The sequence below is a fragment of the Xenopus tropicalis genome, chromosome 4 (genome assembly GCF_000004195.4).
Source record: "Xenopus tropicalis strain Nigerian chromosome 4, UCB_Xtro_10.0, whole genome shotgun sequence".
NCBI classification, from domain to species: domain Eukaryota; kingdom Metazoa; phylum Chordata; class Amphibia; order Anura; family Pipidae; genus Xenopus; species Xenopus tropicalis.
The window spans coordinates 87469126-87491112 of record NC_030680.2 but is presented as its reverse complement, the minus strand read 5'-3'; the positions used below and the strand labels follow the sequence as shown (position 1 = coordinate 87491112).

Below are 21987 nucleotides of genomic sequence, written 5' to 3'. Positions count from 1 at the left end.
TATATAACCCACTCAAAAAAGGAACATAAAAATGCCTATTGCATAAACTTGCCCCATTTGCTTTTCATATGTAACCATTCTATACAACTGAAGACTCACCGGCCACATATAGTCCTACAGTAAGTATTATGGCCCTCAGCATGGACAAGAGCTATACAGTCCTCAACACCATTTTTATAAAATAGCCCGCAAACATGTAAAATAGCAAAAAATTGATCCATGGCATTGAAAATCTAGACAGTCCTGATTTACGTAATTCCAGTGATATTTCTACATCACTGCACCCCTCCTATGCAGTCTTGTTTGGCCTACCTGTTTCCAAATAAGCAGAGAGGTTGGTGGTGCCGTTTTTTGCAATTTTATCTTTTCTTCCATGCAATAACAATATGCCTGTTTAAAACACCTTATAGAGCAAAGCTCCCCTTATACTTTTATATGGCCTTTGTGACAAATAAACTTGAAAAGCTCTTATAGAAATGTATATCTTCTCTGAATGTTCTATAAAACAGCAATTGTAGAGAACAACAGGGGCTGTGTTCAGTTATACAGGTGGTGGAATTAACTAGTCATTACCTATAAAAAGTGGTGAAGCATGGAGTGAGCCTTTGACCAAGATGTATGGACAAGCTCAGGACAAATGCAAAGAGTAAAATATATGAATAACTGCATGAAGTTGCTCCAAGGGGGAGGGCACACTGGATGGATTGTCAGCCTGCAATGCTTTAAAATTCTTCTCATTGTACCTGCCCTCGGAAGCACTGACTCTGGACAGATTTAGTGTTTCCAGGTGCAGGCACAATGAGATTGTCAGACTGACAATCCCCTCTGAGTGACATTACCTTAATAGTGATTGTCACACATATAAAGAGCAGGTTTCCTAAATATTTAGATTGCCAGTGGATCAATCTGTTCTGGTTTCTGAAGAATAAACTCTAATTTGTTTGCATCTGCTGTGTGAAATTGGAAGCTGTGTTGTGCAAAACCTTGAATATGTATAAAACACAGGCATTTATCTACATACTCTGTACCTGCTTGGAACTAAACTGTGCACTTTTCCCACTGTGTGTCTTTTCCCTTAAAAGGGTATTTCTACTTCTGTCATCTTGATTTCCCACACCATGTTAGATATTAAAGCACCCCAAATCACAAGATATAATTGAAACATAATATATAAATACAAGGGTCCAAAAATAGCTTCACAATTTAATATTGTAGTGAGAAAATGACACAACCCAAAAAAAGTCTATAAAAGTTTATTTAGGAAGCCATATTTCCTCACCCTATATACCTATCACAAAATTAGTGTTTGCCAAACTAACTTGAAATAGCAATTGTACCTAAATATTTTGTTTCCATTTTCTCAATACGTATTTCCTTCTTATTTTGTTTAATTTAGCTCATATGAAGGTGTAATGGGCTAACCTTGCAGGTTTAGCCTTGACTAAACTGTGACTCCCTCAGATTGGTTGACCACATACTTAGCTTTTTCTACCATAGCCATCCTGTTGTTCATCTTACTAGAAGCCATTAGGGGTGTAGTACAGTACCCAAGACAGAGTGGTGTGAGACAATCTAATATTGTATTACATAGGGACTGCATATAAAGTAGCAACCCTATAGGTTTATTCATAGAGAGACAAAAAAATAAAATGCAGCACAAGCATCCCCTAGGCACAATGTACAAGGAAAATGTTATGGTATAGTTTCAATTTATGACAAACTGAAAAATTCACAGAGAAGCAGTATGCTTTTGTTCCCTTGTATCAGCTTGTGATCTCAAATGCATTAGCAATTTCTTGTGTCAGTATTTGTTCCTTCACACTGGTTGCCACCATTTTGTGGGGATGGGTTGTTGCACTGTCTGTCCCTTGTCTGTATTCTTCTGGAGCAGGGTGTCCAACTAGACCAACAACTCCAGCTTCCGTCTATGACATTTACTGAAAAATAAAATAAAAATGGTAAAATATATATTTCCAAACCAAGTTAAATAGCCAAGCAGTGGTGCAGTAGTGATGTGGCTTTAGGTGACCATCAGGTTATATTTGGTTTTAATCAGACATATTTTTTCCATTAAAGTCAAAATAGTATCCTATACAACAGGGATCCCCAACCTTTTTTATCCGTGAGCCACACTCAAATGTAAAAAGAGTTGGGGAGCAACACAAGCATAATAAAAGTTCATTGAGGAGCCAAATAAGGGCTGTTTGGTAGCTCTTATGTAGACTAAAGAAGGTTCTGTTTGGCAGAACACCTAGTTTTTATGCAACCATAAATTGCCTTCAATCCAGGAATTCAAAAATAAGCACCTGCTTTGAGACCATTGGGAGCAACATGCAAGGGGTTGGGGAGCAACATGTTGCTCACGAACCACTGGTTGGGGATCACTGCTATACAATATGAAATATATTTTAGGGGTAATGCTTCACAGAAACACAGAGATAGTTTTGAATTAGATTCCACACACTTGTCCCTGCCCATATATACTGTATGCTGTGGCACAAGCCACAGACTATTACTGTCCGTTAGTAAATATGCCCCACATCACAATGCTAAACAGGCCATAAGGCATGTTTGAACAGTAAGTAACAGTAAGAACAAAAAAGCATTTCTTCCGCAAGGAACAATCAAGAATTGTTCCGCAAGAATGACATGCGCTCATGCTTCTCTTTGTTAGCTGTATCATCTACATAATAAATAAAAAAGAAGGAGGAATGGAACTGAATACCCAACCTCTCTCATGCTAAATTCAGTTTACCTTAAGATTAATGTGTTAATCCCTGTGATACAAGACACAAAAGTACCAAGTGACATTGTTACATTGTTTATTTATAGTAAATAAAACTGCCATCACTGCTACAACCCTGTTTCCAAATAGAGACACTGTGTAAAATGTAAATAAAAAGAGAATGGAAAGATTTACAAATCATATAACCCCTATATCTAATAGCACATAGTACAAAGACAGCGAATCGTATGTTGAAACTGAGAATTTTGCAGCAAATCCATGCCTGGCAAAAATGTGCTTATTAGAAATATAGATGGGGAAGGATACAACACTCAGCAAATTTAGCAACAAGTTAGCAATACCGTTCCACATTTGACAATATTTAATATCCAGCGAATCCAGAAACATCTTTGTACACAAGGGACAAGGCCAAAAGCCAGGGTTCCACAACCATGTGACCTGTGCTTTGATAAACTTCAGTCATACCTTACTGCTGAGCTTTAAGTTGGAGTGATATCACCCTCCCCCCCAGCAGCTGATTATTATTATTATTATTAACATTTATTTATAAAGCGCCAACATATTCCGCAGCGCTGTACAATAAGTGGGTTACATACATTGGACATACAGAGTAACATATAAAGCAATCAATAACCGATACAAGAGGTGAAGAGAGCCCTGCCCAAAAGAGCTTACAATCTACAAGGAGAAAGGGTTGAGACACAAGGTGTGGGAATGGGCATGACCAGAGTTGTGAGAGGTGGGGCACAGGGTATTGCTAAACTAGATTAGGGTAAGCCTCTCTAAATAAATGTGTTTTTAGGGATTTCTTGAAGGCAGAGAGATTGGTAGAAAGTCTGACAGTTTGTGGGAGCGAATTCCAGAGAAGGGGGGCAGCCCTTGCAAAGTCTTGAATGCGATGGGAAGGTTTCAAGATAGCAGCTCCCAGTAGATATCAGAATAGTACTCAATAGTAAGAAATCCAAGTCCGGCTTGGGACTCCTCCAGTTACATGGGAGTAGGAGAAATAAAAGGTTACCTGTGTAGCGCTGGCTCTCTCTGAAAGCTCAGACTCAATGCACTGAGATGGCACCTACACACCAATATTACAGCTAAAAAAATACATTTGTTGGTCCAAGAATAACATTTTAAATGGCAGAGTGAATTATTTGCTTTGTAAATCGTGTAATTTAGAAATGAGAAGTATAGCATAAAATTCATGGCAGTACCCCTATCTTAACCATGCAAGAAAAACAAGATCATTTAAGATTTAAGACAGAATGCAAAACTGTCATGGGGTCTGACAACCAACATTTTTAAATAATTTTTGGAAATCATGGATGCTGTTTCCTCTGGGTTAAAAAGGAGATGGAAGACCTGGCTTGTTATCAGCACACAGTACAAAAGCCAGCATTTGTGATGGTATGTGGGTGCATTAGTGCTCATAGCATGAGTAACTTGCACATCTGGGAAAGGCTCCATAGTAAAGGAGTCTGGGTGCTAAACTGGCCCCCTGCCTGCAGTCCAGACCTCTCACCCACTGAAAACATTTGGCACGTTATAAAAGGAAAAATATGACAAATAAGACACAAAAATGTTGAGAAGAATGGAACAGCATTTCACTCAGAACTACAGCAATTCCACAGGTCAGCTCGGTTCCCAGTCGGTTACAGAGTGTTGTTGAAAGAAGAGATGATGAGAAACATGCCCCTGTCCCAACTTTTTTCAGAATGCGCAAATATTTTTCAGGAAACAACATTTTTCAGCATTTTCATTTTCAACATTTTCTATGTTCTAATTAGTGATGGGCAAAATAATTTGGCTGGCATGGATTTGCGTCAAATTTCTGCATTTCGCCATTGGCTGATTTTTTGGCGGAATGGGCAACAAAATTTGCCCCGCAACAAATAATTGTCGCAAAAAAGTTGCATGTCAAAAAAAAAGTTGAATTGACAATTTTTTTTGTTCGCTGCAACATTTTCGCGTTTCGCAAATCTTTTCAAAGATTTGCAATTTTTTTGCAAATTCTCTCATCACTACTTCTAATTGCTTTGGGTCAAAGAAATATACAGGTCTGTCTCTACTTCGTCTAAGAACATTTACTAGAATAAGTGCCTGCCTCTTTACTAATTAAAAGGTATGTTCACCCCAAACAAACACAACTAAGAACAGGAGCACAGAGTAAGATTATTAGATCATGTTAAAAAAAATCGAGACACAACCTAGAAAATGCAGCTAGTAGAGCTAGTAGAGTATAAATCAAATGTATTATGTTTTAAGGCAATCATTTTGCAGTCAGTGCAGACCAACAATTGCATTAATAGATGTGTAGTTACCTGGTCTTTTTGTGATTTCACATGCCATGCCAGTGAACCCTAGTGGGCAAATGCATTCACAGCGATTTTCTGTGAAAGATAAAGAAGGATTAAAAATTGTTTTTGGTTAGATGGCATAAATAAATATTTATTCTTCCAGTATTCTGCAGAATGCCCTTACTATAGAATGCACATACAATAGCATCTAAAATATTTCACAATGATTAATACATTTTGAGTGTTTGTGTAGCAATTTTAGCCAGACTAGTGGCACTGCCACTATTCTAGTAGTACTGCTATATCCCAACCTATTCTAATGGGCTGCTGTATCTTTTACTGAGTTTAATTACATTTGAGTCTTTGGAGAGTGCGTGGAAAAACCTGGGCCTACATGCCTTTAGTTACAACATCAACGTTTCAGTTTAGTTATCAACATCAAAGTTCAGCTGGAAAACCACAGAATGAAGAACTCTGAATAAAAAGAATGCTCCCTGAACCAAACAGACATGTATGTGCACTAAAAATCTATTTACTTTAGGATCATTGAAAAGGCATAAATGTCCTGTGCACAATACAGTTATGTACCTAAAGTTACTATATATATGTGTATATATTAATAATACATACCTATGAAAACTGCTAACCCATTATTTTGACATGGAACACAGCGGCAAGAACTAGTTTCAGCCTGGAATTCCTCAAGTGCGAGCTTCATGTTTTCCTGAAGAATGTTAGCTCCAGTAAAGTCTGCGGCAGTCACCAACTCATACAAAGGACTTGACTACAAGCCACCAGGTTTAATGGAAAAAGATAATAGGGATATGCAGTCACTTGCATCATTCAATATAATATGTTGTAAAATTATCATTTATTTTTCATATTCACTCTTCAATCTGTAAACAATAAACTATAACCAAAGAGTTAGTTTCTTAAACACAAAATATAGCTAATATTATGGATATTATAAGTGAAAGCTCTATTTTAATCTTTGGATTATAGTTGCCTTTTGCTGTTTAAATCTTTAATATTCTTGCAGTCTCATAGTAATTTTAGAAAAAAGTCTGCAATTTTAGTGGGTCTTTATACTTCCAGCTAGCATTCAAACATATTGAGTCACATTGACTTGTGAAACCATATGATCTGAATGTGCATGTCTAATGGTTCTGCCACTATATCTGACCAATCACACCAAGGCTCAGTTCTTTTATCTTTAATGTCAACTAAAACTAGGATGCAGCCATTAATTGAAAGTTATGTTTCTCTTGGATTCAATCATGTTTTATGAAAAGACTTGATTCACATATAGTTCTCAAATGGACAGAAACAGTAGGAGGTCAAAGCCAGATGTGCACGAAGCCTTAAGGTGGCCTCAACATGATGTTTGTATGAATATTCTTACATGCAAATGAATAACAAACTATTTCATCTTGTCACAACCCATTCTGATTAACTTATTTTTCATTTTCTGTTAAACACTAATGGAAAATGTCATTACAGGAAAAAAACTTACTGAAAAAGTAAAAATGCCTAGCAAACAATAAATACATTGCAAAATGTATATTTATTCCTCTTGTGATTTCTAGATACAATAAAGCAAAGTTTGATTATTCTACCTGTGATAATATGATAAAAGCTAAATACTAATGGTTGCTATGGGTTGTTCCACTGAGGTAAAGGTTACCATTATTCTCAAATTAATGTAACATTTTTCAAAATGTAAAGCAAACTCTACAACTAAGAAAACTGCTTAGGGATAAATGGCTTTAACAATTTTAGTAGCATCCTGTTTTAATGTGTACAAGCTGAAGTGTGCTGAAGACATTTGTTTTTGTAATGAGATAAATAATACCTTTATGTTAATGATGTCAGGATTATAATAAACTGCATCCCCCCACTCCTGCATTAGATCTTGTGTTGGAAGATCTTTGTAAGCAAGAGTTGTAATTTGTTCACTGGCTCCTCCTCTGACAAGAGCAACAAAATCCTCTACCAGCTTATCAGATGATATCTTTTCTGTAATATAAATGCATCTGTAATTTAATTTGTGAAAACAAAGAGCATAGAAACTACTTTGAAGTGAATATTCTGCCTACCTCCAATTTCCTTCAGCAAACCACTGCAGGCTCCAGCAGACATACCAGCGCTTAGCCATATACCCTCAATATTGGCTCCAATTTTAAATCCTGCTTGCGCACATTTCTGTACATCATTTAACGAATAACCTTTTAAGATATTAAATCAAAACAAATTATTTAAATTCCTGTCTAAACTCTTAAAAAACGTTCATATACTGTAACTCCCCCCATGACTAATTAAGGGCTGTGACAAATGGGGAGATTAGTCGCCGTGCCACAATCTCCATTGTCGCAACGGCGAATCTCCCCAAAATGCCATCCCACCAGTGATTTACATTCTCGGTGGTATGGCATTTTGGGTACTTCCTTTCAAGGCAACTTCCGTGACTTCGGCAAATCGCCGCACAGCGTATGCCATCCCACCGACGATTTACATTCTCACCGGTGGGATGGCATTTCGGGGAGATTAGTCACCCGGATTTGTTAATCCCCCTAGCAGTTCTTGTGCCTGCACACAAGCATGGAGTGGGGACAGGTTAGAATGTGATCACAGATTAGCATAGGGATAATGCAGAACTGTACAATTGGAAGGAGGCTGGATGTAGAATGTCTCTATTGTGGTCCCAAGCAACACCTCAAATGCTCCATTCACAGAAAACTTAAACCCCCATGTGTGAGAAAAGGCACTAAGTTTGCCCAGGAGCAGTAACCCATAGCAACCAATTAGAAGTTTGCTTTAAATAGGTGACCAGTAAATCCTACCTTCTGATAGGTTGCTTGGGGTTACTTAGTGCCCTTTATTACATAACCCCTTAAATATTTTGAAAAATGCATTTTAAATAATCTTTTGACGCAAGTTTGGTATGCCCCCCTGTGAGATGCTTATGTCCCCGAGCCATGCCAAAGGCTTAAAAAATTGTTTTACAGCAGATAGATAGATCAGATAGTTGTACCTTCTTTCTTTAGCTTTTCATTGTTAAGAATGAGTGTGTATTCATATATTCCTCCTAATGTAGCTTCTGTGATAAAATGTGTTCCATAATCTCTGAAGAGATCTCTGTATTCACCATAAACATATTGCAATGGCAACTGTTTGACTCTCTGAAAAAACTCTGTATGCAGCATCAGGTTGCGGGATTTTAACTTGTACTGAGCAACTTGGAGAGTAGACCTTGCAGAAAGAAATTTGCTTTTCTGAAAGCAAAGAAAAAGATGTGCATAATTATTACATTTGTAGTAATTTTAGCTGCAAAAAAATATGCAAGATAAGTAACTTCTTTGTCAAGATAAATGCAGGTTGCTTCTACCAGCTGTTAACAGCAGGATGTGGTTTGTAAGTGCTTATATGATGGGATAGGTGTCACTTGAAAGGCCCAGTTATGCACAAAGTGGGTTTGATCAGCTAAACTGCAATCTTTCATTTTATTTAAAATGTTCCTGGGACTAATAAGATAATCATATTTAATTAGGACAGTTGAAAACATTGCTCTGCCAGACATTTATTTATAGCCCCTATAAAACTAGGACAGTGGGCAGCCTCAGAATTTCCAAAACAATAGTCCAATTAAGCAAAAACAGAAACTGGCCATACATGTCCAAATGTGTTCAGTTTGGCAGATTTCAACTATACTGTCTGACTGTCTCAGGGCTTCAGGGCTGAGTTGTGGCAGACCATATTTTATGACCATGCTCCTACCAGTCAGATATTATGGGGGATCAGCCTGTGTATAGGTCTCTTTAATGAACATTACATATAAAAGCATTTTGGGTTATTATTTTCCAGTGTTACCAATCCAAGGTCTTAACTCATGCAGACAGGATGTTTTGTGTTTTATGAACACAGGCTACCGTGTGGTGTTTTTATAAGATTTGAATTACAAATCTATATAATAAAGTGTGCTAAAATCCACTCGGAGTTTCATTAACTAATATTCTAGTCTGGGCTCCCACACTGGACTCATGATTATTATACCACTCAGATGCAAAGGACAATTATATAGGTTAATCAAAGCCCCTTTATGTCAGGTACAGAAACATCTGCACAACACCCAAAATGTTTATTTGGCAAAGGAAGGAAATCTAGCTTCGCACACAAATATCTTCACAAATTATTCTTGCTGTACTAATCCTCCATCATGTTAGCAGTATCCTTACCGTGTGGGAGAATCTCTTAATTCTTTCCATAAATGTTTTGACTTTCATATCATTATAATTAAAGCCAATTTCAAACAGTCCTGGTATTTTTAAGCCAATACCAAAACTAGTTTGTTTTGCATGTCCACTGAGGAAACTCCTTTCATAGTCTGAGTAAGATTCATGTTCGGATAGTGAGAACTCATATTTTCCTTTGCTCTAGAAGAAAATAGATGTCACAGTGTAGTTATCTGACTACAACACATTTGATTATGACTAAGTATAATAGATACACAATGCCTTGACTCATTTTTAAGAGTCTATAAGATTTTGTAAAGCCACCAGTTGTAGCACTAACAGTTATTAGTCTTTTGTGGTAAGTAAATACCAGCTTTGCACACTAGAAGTGAATTTGGACCATTTGTCAAACATTTTGTCTTAGGTCACCGGTTGGATGTGCCTCAGCACACACTTATTAGATAGTCACACAGATTTGCACTGTATTAAGATCAGTCTTGGACTGGGCCATTTTTCGATATTTGTCTTTTTGTTGCCACTCCAGTGTAACTTTGACAATGTGTTTCTGAGCAGTATTCTGCAGAAAGATGACCTTTAATTTTTTTTAGCAGACTGAAAAATAACATTTCTTTCAGTATTTTCCTGTATTTTAGAACATATTTTTTTCATTTTAAAAATGATTTCCTTTTAGTCTGTAATAAGGAATCAGTACACTGAACTTGATCCCCACTTAGTTACAATTAACCCTTATTAGTGACAAAATAATCCTATTTGGTTCATTTAAGGTTTAAATAATTGTTTAGTAGACTTGGGGGCCGATTTACTAATCCACGAACGGATTGAAAGCGGCCGAATGCATTTTTTTCGCAATGAGCGGTATTTTGCGAATTTTTCGTCGCCGTCGCGACTTTTTTGTAAATTGTCGCGACTTTTTCTTAGCTGTTACGACTTGCGTGAATTGTCGCGACTTTTTCGTAGCCGTCGCGAAAAAATCGGAAAGGTTTGCCCGTCGTTTACTAGCGCTCAATACGAAAAAGTAGCGACAATTCGCGCAAGTCGTAACGGCTACGAAAAAGTCGCGACAATTCGCGCAAGTCGTAACGGCTACGAAAAAGTTGCGACAATTCACGAAAAAGTCGCAACGGCGACAAAAAATCGCAAAAAATAGGAAAAAGTCGCAAAATATTCGTTTCCAATCCGATTTTTTCCCATTCGGATGGGTGGATTAGTAAATCAGCCCCTTAAGGTATGAAAATCAAAATTACGTAAAGACCCCTTTTCCAGAAAACCCCAGGTCCTGAGCATTCCGGAGATATATATATTCAGTGAATAAAGTACCCCTATTGTAAAATATAGGGGTATTATAAGTTAGCGAGGAGTTCCAAGACCATATAAAAGCTTGGGCCGAAGGTCAAGTGCCTTTATACAGGTCATGGAACTCCAAGGTGACTTATGATATCCTCTGAGTATGTGACTGAAACATTGATTTTGCACCAATAAAAGTACTGTTTAGTTTTTCATTAAGTCCTATGAGTGCTGAGCTACAGTATTTTTCAATTTGCATTCACTAAACACCGACCCGGCACCCAGGCTCAAAGCAGTGTTTTTGGAGAGTGCCCTCCATTTTTAATGTTATATAATGCTCCCACTTACTTCTGGAATGAAGTTTTCCACATTATAGGGTTTTCTAAACTTTGTGTTCAGAATGTAATGAGGAGAGCAGCCCCCAGCATAGTATCTGTGATCTAAAACAAATCCTTCACGACTATTTGTAAACAAATTAATCCTGGAAAAATAATAGAGACACATTTGGAAAACACACTTAATTTTAACAACATTAAACATTTATATATATCATTCTTGACAAGTTAAAGAAGTGTTCTAAATCTTTAGGGGAGGCATTCATAGGCACATAGACCAGATAGAAATCCACAGCTGGTTAAATAGCACTGTGCAGTTCATTCTGATCAGTGGTCCATATAAGTGGATCTTGGCAGAAGATTATGGAGTAATATGAACAGAAGGCTTTATAGTTTGCTTAAAAGCAGTAACCCATAGCCATCAGATGTGAGTTTTCAAACAGGTTATAATCAATGCTAGCAGCTGACTGGCCACCATGGGTTACTAGACAAATAACAAAGAACTGCAGACAATCAAATATATTTATATATATATACATATATATAAAGAGTGAGATGGTAGGACAGGCCACAGAGAGTTAAAGGTCCTGATAAAGTGTGTCCCATGTAAATTAGCTCACCTCTTAATAAGAGGTGTATATGTCTAGTTAGGGTCACCATCTCACCCCTTTGAAAGAGGACATTTATTGGCTTATTTATCAGTTTTCGAGTTTGTGAATTAGAGTTTGTTTTTCTAAATTGAATAAACCTGCATTTCAGAAACTAGAAAACTCAAATATTTTGAATCGAAAATATGGCTTGACTTTGCCAAGGACAACTCCCTTTGACTTCTATAGAAACTCTCAAGCTTTAAATAATAACATACAGACATACAGGTCCTTTTCAAAAAATTAGCATATTGTGATAAAGTTCATTATTTTCTGTAATGTACTGATAAACATTAGACTTTCATATATTTTAGATTCATTACACACAACTGAAGTAGTTCAAGCCTTTTCTTGTTTTAATATTGATGATTGTGGCATACAGCTCATGAAAACCCAAAATTCCTATCTCAAAAAATTAGCATATTTCATCCGCCCAATAAAAGAAAAGTGTTTTTAATACAAAAAAAGTCAACCTTCAAATAATTATGTTCAGTTATGCACTCAATACTTGGTCGGGAATCCTTATGCAGAAATGACTGCTTCAATGTGGCGTGGCATGGAGGCAATCAGCCTGTGGCACTGCTCAGGTGTTATGGAGGCCCAGGATGCTTCAATAGCGGCCTTAAGCTCATCCAGAGTGTCGGGTCTTGTGTCTCTCAACTTTCTCTTCACAATATCCCACAGATTCTCTATGGGGTTCAGGTCAGGAGAGTTGGCAGGCCAATTGAGCACAGTAATACCATGGTCAGTAAACCATTTACCAGTGGTTTTGGCACTGTGAGCAGGTGCCAGGTCATGCTGAAAAATGAAATCTTCATCTCCATAAAGCTTTTCAGCAGATGGAAGCATGAAGTGCTCCAAAATCTCCTGATAGCTAGCTGCATTGACCCTGCCCTTGATAAAACACAGTGGACCAACACCAGCAGCTGACATGGCACCCCAGACCATCACTGACTGTGGGTACTTGACACTGGACTTCAGGCATTTTGGCATTTCCCTCTCCCCAGTCTTCCTCCAGACTCTGGCACCTTGATTTCTGAATGACATACTTTGGACCACTGAGCAACAGTCCAGTGCTGCTTCTCTGTAGCCCAGGTCAGGCGCTTCTGCCGCTGTTTCTGGTTCAAAAGTGGCTTGACCTGGGGAATGCAGCACCTGTAGCCCATTTCCTGCACGCGCCTGTACACGGTGGCTCTGGATGTTTCTCCAGACTCAGTCCACTGCTTCCGCAGGTCCCCCAAGGTCAGGAATCGGTCCTTCTCCACAATCTTCCTCAGGGCCCAGTCACCTCTTCTCGTTGTGCAGCGTTTTCTGCCACACTTTTTCCTTCCCACAGACTTCCCACTGAGGTGCCTTGATACAGCACTCTGGGAACAGCCTATTTGTTCAGAAATTTCTTTTTATGTCTTACCCTCTTGCTTGAGGGTGTCAATGATGGCCTTCTGGACAGCAGTCAGGTCGGCAGTCTTACCCATGATTGCGGTTTTGAGTAATGAACCAGGCTGGGAGTTTTTAAAAGCCTCAGGAATCTTTTGCAGGTTTTTAGAGTTAATTAGTTGATTCAGATGATTAGGTTAATAGCTCGTTTAGAGAACCTTTTCATGATATGCTAATTTTTTGAGATAGGAATTTTGGGTTTTCATGAGCTGTATGCCACAATCATCAATATTAAAACAAGAAAAGGCTTGAACTACTTCAGTTGTGTGTAATGAATCTAAAATATATGAAAGTCTAATGTTTATCAGTACATTACAGAAAATAATGAACTTTATCACAATATGCTAATTTTTTGAAAAGGACCTGTACAAGTTTTTGAACCATAATTAGAATTCAAGTCTCATAAAAAAATGTAAACTTCAACATTGATAAATCACCCCCTTATTAAATACACATTCTGCAAGTTGGATGCATGGATCAATGATTTTGTTTTCATTCAATAGGTGTCCTCTTTAAAAGGGGTGAGATGGTAACCCTATGTAAGTAATTATATTCCCTCTATGCAAGGCTATACATTTTGTAAAGGCTGTTTTGACTTTTTTGCACTTGTCTGTGACTAGTTTTCTTTGGTACATTTTTTTCAACAGAAACAGATTAATTAAGATGCCTGAGTTTTTTTTTAAAGCAGTAACTCACTGGTTGACTTGTTCTTACAAGAGAAATTTAATTTCAGGCCTCATTACAAACCTGAGTAGCACAGACAACATATTCTCCACATTAATAATACATAACCATTTAGATGCAAATTGACCAAGCTTCTTCAGGAGACGCATCTATGGGGAGGATGGAGTAAACAAATGCAGCCCACTGGTTATTTAGGACAGAGTTATTTTAAAAATGTAATTGCATAATTTGTGCTGCAGAAGCACTATACAGAACATTATTTAGGTACAGGGCACAGATAAAATGAAAATAATGATATCCTATTAATAACACAAAAAAAAATTGTTGCATTATATGTAGGGAGGTAGTGCTGGGTTCCTACACTTGCCACCCTCCTGCAGAGACCCCCTGTTGTGGAGCAGGCACTGTTTAGTCTTATAGACGCTGGTGGACATGTTTGCTGTTAGCAATTGCCTAGCGACTAGCTGAATACATGCTGCAGGAGGTTGCAAAGCAGCCTGGAATCACCAGAAGGAAGTGATAGCTGGAAAGCCTGGCAGAGGAAGCCAGGAGAAGAAGAGAAATGATTCTAGAGATCAGGGAGTTGCATGTGGGCCCATAGAGCTAGAAAGCCCTACCAGATGCTCTCGTTTGCAAGAGTCTGGAACAGAAACCACTTATCCTGTGTCTAAAGAGATAAAGATTGTTCAAGAAATATTGACTGGTGGAACAACCTTTTCTAGGGCAATCCCCTGAGTGCCTAAGGGGCTGGTTGGTAGACTGCATGTCTGCAAATACTAGAATTGCCTAAAGAATCATTATAGACCACTAGTGACTGTTATTGGAGTCTTTACTGTTAAAGTTGTAGTTTGTTAAAGGGCACTTGAAGATTTACAGAGACCGTATTTCTTGAAGTGAGTTGAAGGACTATATTTCATGAAACAGCTTGCATTGGCATAGTTAGAGAGCGAGGCCCTTATTGCCACTTTGCTAGTATTTGTCTCCCCTTTAATTTCTAGAAGAATTATTAAGTTAATCAAAATGTGTGTGTGTAATTATTTTTTCTAGTGGAACCACTATGAGGTCTATGAGTAAGTGCCCCTCAGGCACGAATTGCGTTAGGCTTTATATGTCCTAATAAAATTTAATTTTTTAATTTTCTTCGCTGCTGTGACTTTTTGATTTTTGTTTTTTTTTATTATTCTCACTCCATTTGCTATTTGAAGGGCCAACTGTAGGCGTAATCCCAGATCAAACTGGATGGAGGTAAGCACTACATGTGGAGTATAACACTAGGAGATGTGCCAGAATTGGTTATATGTATTTGGTAGCACTGTATGTTGGAATGAAAATACAAACAATAATATTTCAATGTATAATTAAAATGGGCCTCCAGAAATCCCTTCCAACTGATTGGAAGGACAGTCAGGCTCTAGGCACCTGCCCTCCATGGGCAGGCACATGCAGTGACAATGGGGCGTATTTAACAATGGCCGGCAAGGGGAAGCTGAAACAAGAACATGATAAGGATTCTGAGGGCCTGGACTAGGGATAGGCAGACAGAGATATGTGCCTAGCGCCCCCCCTACTGCTGCACCCTAGGCACGTCCTCTTCTGCCTGCCTCTAGTTCCAGCCCTGATCATCCCTTCACAGCATTATTAGCACAGTGGTTGAGATAAGAGAGCTTACCAAGGCCAATGGAGCAACAACGATGTCAATAAAAACTCCTTATACTGCATGTAATAATATCAAATATTTTTATGCCTTTAAAATACTGTGTAAATTCGACATGCCCTGTATCTAATTTCCATTCCATTTCTGGGCACCTGCTTAGTTAGACACCATTGAAAACAGATGACAGTAGAAGCTGACAGTAGTAGTAGGTGTCATGTCTAAAACTCCAAACGGTGGCACCTTTGGTTTAAACTTTAGATTCAGTTATATACAACTAATAGGTTTGTACTTAACTGACTTTCAGACTGGTACAATAGTAGAGCAAGCAACATTGCCATTTTTTTCTTAGAAGACTTACCCACTTGCAAGATTTTCTATGCCCCAGTACTGTTCCATGTCATCAGAACAAGAGCTTGGAACTGATTTACAGTTTTTCTCATCAGATAAATCTCCACAATCATCATCCCCATTACACAACAGTCTCCGCACAATGCACCTCCCTTAGGCACAGAGAGAGAGAGAGAGAGATTATTTGACTTACTGTTAATAAACAACCCCTTTATAAATGTTATGTGTGTTGCACAATGAATAATATGAAATACTAAGGGGCACATTCATGAAAACGCGAGTTAAAATCCCGAATGGGACAAATTCGGATTGTATACGATAATTTCTGAAGATCGCAAATATCACAAATATGCTTACGAAAAAACCTAATTAGTCAAGAAAATATCGTATTGGTGATCCGAAAGTACCGAAATTTTCGTACCGAACCTTTCCGTTTTTTCGCGCAAAAGTACAAAAAAGTTGTGCAAGCGTCGAAAAAGTTGCGCAAGCGATGAAAAAGTCGGCGAACATATGCTCGGAGCGATTGAATTAATGATCCGAGCTTTCGTAGATTAGTAAATCTGCCCATAAATATGAGGTTATATTGACAATTATGAATTTTACAAATAAGGATTAAAACTATGATGACTACAGCCCAGAAATGTTTGATTTTAAAGAGATGCTAAGCAGTAATTACACCATCCTTTATTACAATATGAAAATTCACAAATAACTATACTAGGTGCAAATGTTAGCACAGAACTGCATCAGTCAAAATGCCATTTACACCTGCTTTGCGTAGATGGATTTTCACGGTGAGGGCAGTGAGGTTGGGGAATGCCCTTCCTAGTGATGTCGTAATGGCAGATTCTGCTAATGCCTTTAAGATTTCTTGGACAAGCATAATATCCAAGGCTTTTGTGATATTGAAATCTACAATTAGTATAGATACAAGTGTATAGATAGGTCAGTATAGGTCTATGTATGCCAGATTCACTTGGAATGGTTGAACTTGATGGACTTTGGTCTTTTTTCAATCCAACTTAACTATGTAACTATATAAGTATGTACTGTAACTATGCTTTGAACAGCAATTCCAGGGTTCTTGTTGCATTTTCTGCCACCAATAGACACAACTACATAACTACATATATGCTGTTGTTACAGCCACACCCTATGCCCGTGATCCCCAACCAGTGGTTCATGAGCAACATATTGCTCCCCAACCCCTTGAATGTTTTTCCTAGTGTCCTTCCTAGGTGCTCATTTTTTAATTTCTGGCTTGGAGGCAAGTTTTGGTTGAATAAAACCAAGTGTAAAGCCAAACAGAGCCTTCTATAGGCTGCCAGTCCACATAGGGGCTTTTTCCATGCTTGTGTTGATCCCCAACACTTTCCATTTGAATGTGGCTCAAAGGTATAAAAGGTTACAACAAACAATTTGAATATAACCTAGCCCGGCTACAAAATAGAACCCCATTGTGGGTAAAAATATGGTCACCCTGGGACCTACTCACACAGCCAACACAAACTTAAACTTGAATACCTCCCCCCTTTTTCACCCATCCATTTCCCATTCAGTGTCCTCTCTCTCTTTTATCCCTCACCCCAATGCATGACTGTAATAGACGACAACTGTATAATCAAGGATACAACATGTTCTACCATGCCCTGTCAACCTGTGGATGTGAAATTGTTAACCCCCTCCTTTCTTCCTTTCTGTACCCCCCAAATTTCTTAATAAAAATTGTAAGTTACAAAAAAAAAAAAAGGTATAAAAGGTTGGGGATCCCTGTCCTATGCCATGCCCACATTAACCACAACTTATGCCATATTTATATAACAGCTTCATGTTTTATGCCCATATTGAAAAATCCAGTGTAAATAGCATTTCATGCAATTTCATGCAGTGCTTTGTGTGATCACAATTAAGCAGGAACTTTAGTAAATTGTTTTGCAAAACAATTCGCCAATGGCGAAATGTGGAAATTTGCTGCAAATCCATGCCTGGTGAAAAAATTCGCTCATCACTAGTCTTGGAAAACAATTTATTTGTTTATATATATAGGTGTAACCTTTCTCTTCTGTCAAGGAATATAATTCCTTTCTTTGGAAAAAGTATAGTGATCCCTGCTCTGTCTATTACATTTTTGTCCAACACAATTTTCTTCTCCACAAACAAATTTAACATATCCCCTTCCTTTGTTCTCTTCATTTGAGAAATAATTGCTGTTAATTATATTATGATCAGGACCAGGCTTCTCATGTGATCCATTCACCTCTTCAATATGTGGAGGGGCTGCTCTAAGATGTCAGAGACAGTCACTACTTAAAATATATTTAAAATGCCAGGGCCTATTTTGAATCCCAGTCTGGACCTGCACCTCATGACTTGCGCATCTCAATGGCAAATTATGTAGGGGCAACTCGCCTAGACTAAACTGACACAACTGTTTATATTGGCATCTTTTTACCGAATTAAAGATATCTTAAATAAACATAATATAGTCATTGGGCCCCAAAACTTTGGAAGCAAGACATTTTCCGTAAACATATATTGGAGCTGCTTATCAGTAATGTCCCACTGGGCCCCCAATAGTTAGCGTTGCTACCTTTGCTGGAAAAAAATCTCAGGTTTCCTATATTTTTATTTTTCTTCTCTATTAATAACATTGGCATCAATCATCATTTTCACTGGCCAGCTGGCAACCGTACCTATAGTTTCTAATCCACCCAGCATTTGCAAGGTCTGTTTTCTGTATAGTTACACTCCTGGTTTTCATTAAAATGATTTGTGAGTTTTTATCATAGTTGCTGTGGTTAGAAAAATACACATACATTCATCAAGTTCAAGCTTTTGTCCTATCAAAACCTACCTACCTACTAGCATGGCCAAAAGTTTTGATACTACTACATGCTTGTGTTTATGGGAGGGCCCAGATAAATAACTTGTACTGTACCCCCATATTTCTGATAGCAACCCTATGTAGGGGGTCTGAGGAGTATGCCTATGTGCCTTCCCCTTCCTGTCATGTTTGAATACAGTACTGCCAAACACAGTTAAAGGGGCTGATTCATCAAAGTAAGAGTTCGAATCCCAAAATGGGTAAAATTTGGATTAGATATGATAATTTCAGATGATTGCAAATATCACGAAAATGCTTCCGAAAAAATCGTATTAGTCACGATAATATTGTATCACAAAATTTTCATATCCGAACGATCGTAAATGGCGGGAAAACCTTTCTGACTTTAATCCTTCTGTGCATCTATTTGAAACCCTCCCATAGGACTCAATGGCACTCTGCAGTTCCAACCTGGCCAAAGTCACGATACCGAAGCTTGAATAAATCCGGAACTTTTGTACTCGGCGCAACAAATACGATTTTGTCACACAATTTGTCACGCTTTTTGACGCAAAGTACGAAAAAGTTGCGCAAATTAATGAAAAAGTCGCAAAAAATACGCACAGTATGAAAACGTACAAAAAATACGTTTTTTTTTTTTGTATTCGGAAGCGATTGTACTTTGATAAATGAGCCCCAAAGTGTCAGTTTATCAGAAGATGTTCTCTGTGCTCTATTTTGGAGTGCAGAGACCCATGCCCTTTAATCAGTAAAATACTAATGCTCTTTCATCATTTACTCAACTTGGAAAATGAGCCCTAATACGTCTGTATAACAATGCTTGTAGTTACCAAAAACCTTATTGCTTAAGCCTAATTGCATTTATTTACACGTTTTTTAAAAAAACCTGCAAAAAATAAAAAAATTGAATTGCAAAAGATAAGGCTTTTTAGGTTCATCATTGCACATTCCATTCTATTATTGCACATTCAGTTCTAAATGCATAAGCTCTATTGCACAGCAAATGGCAGTGTAAAAAGCTGGAGATCTCATTTCAAATATGCACATTATAATTTCTCCTTTTTAATAAATGTTAGGGATAATTTCATGACAAATTTGCAACAATAGGCCATGCTAACTAATCAGCAATTAGTTTTAATCAGTCCACTAGAAGCCAGAAAATGAAAGCAAAGATCTGACTGGTTGTTATAATACATGGTAGCAATTTAATACCTATGTTAGTAGATTAGCCACAATAAAATCTCGATTCTGCATTTTTCAAATTTGTATATATTTAAAGTGCATTTGATCCATTATTATATTTACATTCAGGTTATATTTTGATTTAGACTATTTCCTAAAATTACTATTTATATGATTGATAGTCAACAGAGAGGGAGAAAAGGAGATAAAGAAGACTTAGAAGCCGCTCCTACCTGTTTCTGTACACTGGAAACCTTCACATTTCTTTGTGTTCCTACAAGGGCTTCTAGTAGCACACACTTCCTCTTGCCTGTCTATTCTATTGCAGGGTTCCCCACCAAATTGGGAAGCTTGTGTTAATTTTGCAAAACGGAACTAAAAATGGGAAGAGAAAAGTGGTGATAAAATGTTAGCCAGTTGGTCCGACTGACATCAGTACACATATCTCTGCCTGGAGATGAAACCAAAAGGGCCTGCCCCCTCTGGTAGAAACTTTACCAACATATTATTTAATTTCAAACATTACTGCTGTCTCTGGAGATTGTCTATAACTGGGGGGCATTATGAAAGGGATTTGCCCTATCCTAATAATAATAAAAAGAGTTTCTGCAAGCTAAATAGTGATCTTTAAATCAGCTGACCAGGCTTTATAAGCCCTCTTATTAAATATATTATTCTATTATATACTATTATTATTATTATTATTAACATTTATTTGTAAAGCGACAACATATTCCGCAGCGCTGTACAATATACTATTTCAAAGGTTATGATGAATAACATTTATTAAAATAGGGATTTTCTAGTATCTTTTCAGAATTTTGCAGAATGTGGCTGACTCCTTAGCATTTCAAAAACTGCTTGGTATTATAAAATCCAATGGTTTGCCAAAATGATCAGTATTTTTCCATAGTGGTGGCCCTTTATCATTCTCTGCTCATGCTTTCTTCTGGCGGTACTTACTCTCTTTTTCTGACATGGGTCACATGAGCTCCAGTCTGACCAGCTGGAAAAATCACAGTCAACAGGTTGCGGGGGACTTGCCACGGATCTCCTGCATCTCTTGTGACTGAGGGTGGTCTTAGTTGCATTTGGATGTTTCTCACAGCTGTGGAACAGTGCAGCCAAATAATTTATAATTCAGACCTATTTAGCCATACAAGATATATAAACCTATGTATTATATTGGGCTGAATTATAGAAGATCTCACAATTTCTGCTGAACATTTAAGCTGGCCCATACATCTCTCAATTCCAACATCTTTCAATTTCAATCTTAATTTTAAATTAAGAAAAACATAAAGCAAAGTAGCCTAGCATTAACCAATGTGATAAGATGATTCATTTATATGAATGCACCTTACTGCCTATGCTCTGAATAGCAAGTTATACAGTACATTAATTAACTTCTGAACATGGACTAATAGAAGAACACTATACAACTGACATCAGCCCATCATATATTGGCAAAATACTGTCTGTACTTACCTACAACAGTGCAAGGCAAGATAAAGAAAAAGAGTCCAATATAAAAACATTGCCACGGTAGGTGACACGGTACAAAATATCAGCTTGTCTGTGCCCTATGCAGCCTCACAGCTGCTCTTCCCAATTACAGAAGATATTTACACACACAGAGCACACAGAGTGGGTAGATACGAATACAAAGGGGACAGTAGATTAGAGATTGCTCACAGTAAGGTGAAACTAAAGTGACAAACTGCCCCCTTCTGGTTAAACGTTATGGTTAAACCATGAAAGTGAAACAGCAACAAAATGGCAACACAGTCTCAGCAAATTTTGATCCTGGTGCAATAAGATAAAAAATGTTCTACTTTTTTGGACAAAATGCTTATAATGTTTTAAACCAACTTTCTTTTACTTGTAAAAAGAATGAGAAAAAAAGCAAAATATCCTAACAAATGACCAAGTGGCAGGACTCTGAAGTAACGTAATAACAAGGGAAAATGGAGTTTGCAGGGGGTGATTTTAAATATAGTTAGTTGAAAGTGCTGCAAGTAAGGCACCTGGACACTAGTGACTACTTGGGTTTCCCATCCAACTATTTATGTACAGGTATGGGACCTGATATCTAGAATACTTGGGACCTGGGGTGGGTATTTCCATAATTTGGATTGCCAGACCTTAAGTCCACTAAATAATCATTTAAACATTAAATAAACCCAGTAGGATTGTTTTGCCTTGAACAAGGATTAATTATATCTTAGTTGGGATCAAGTACAAGGAACTGTTTTATTATTATAGAGAAAAGGGAAATATTTTA

The 21987-nt window shown here is 37.6% G+C and overlaps 1 protein-coding gene across 1 annotated transcript; it reads right to left on the bottom strand.

Annotated features, from left to right (window-relative positions):
* Window positions 1-1237: 1237 nt before the first annotated feature.
* Window positions 1238-21351, bottom strand: c8b (complement component 8, beta polypeptide). Its single transcript, XM_002931587.4, has 12 exons — window positions 21192-21351; window positions 20667-20811; window positions 19937-20078; window positions 15687-15828; window positions 10920-11052; window positions 9270-9467; window positions 8069-8309; window positions 7134-7262; window positions 6890-7053; window positions 5668-5821; window positions 5062-5130; window positions 1238-1937 (listed from the first exon to the last, which is right to left on the bottom strand). The coding sequence occupies exons 1-12, from the start codon at window positions 21239-21241 to the stop codon at window positions 1786-1788; spliced, it is 1719 nt and encodes a 572-aa protein (XP_002931633.2). The 5' UTR covers window positions 21242-21351; the 3' UTR covers window positions 1238-1785.
* Between the last annotated feature and the right edge of the window lie 636 nt (window positions 21352-21987).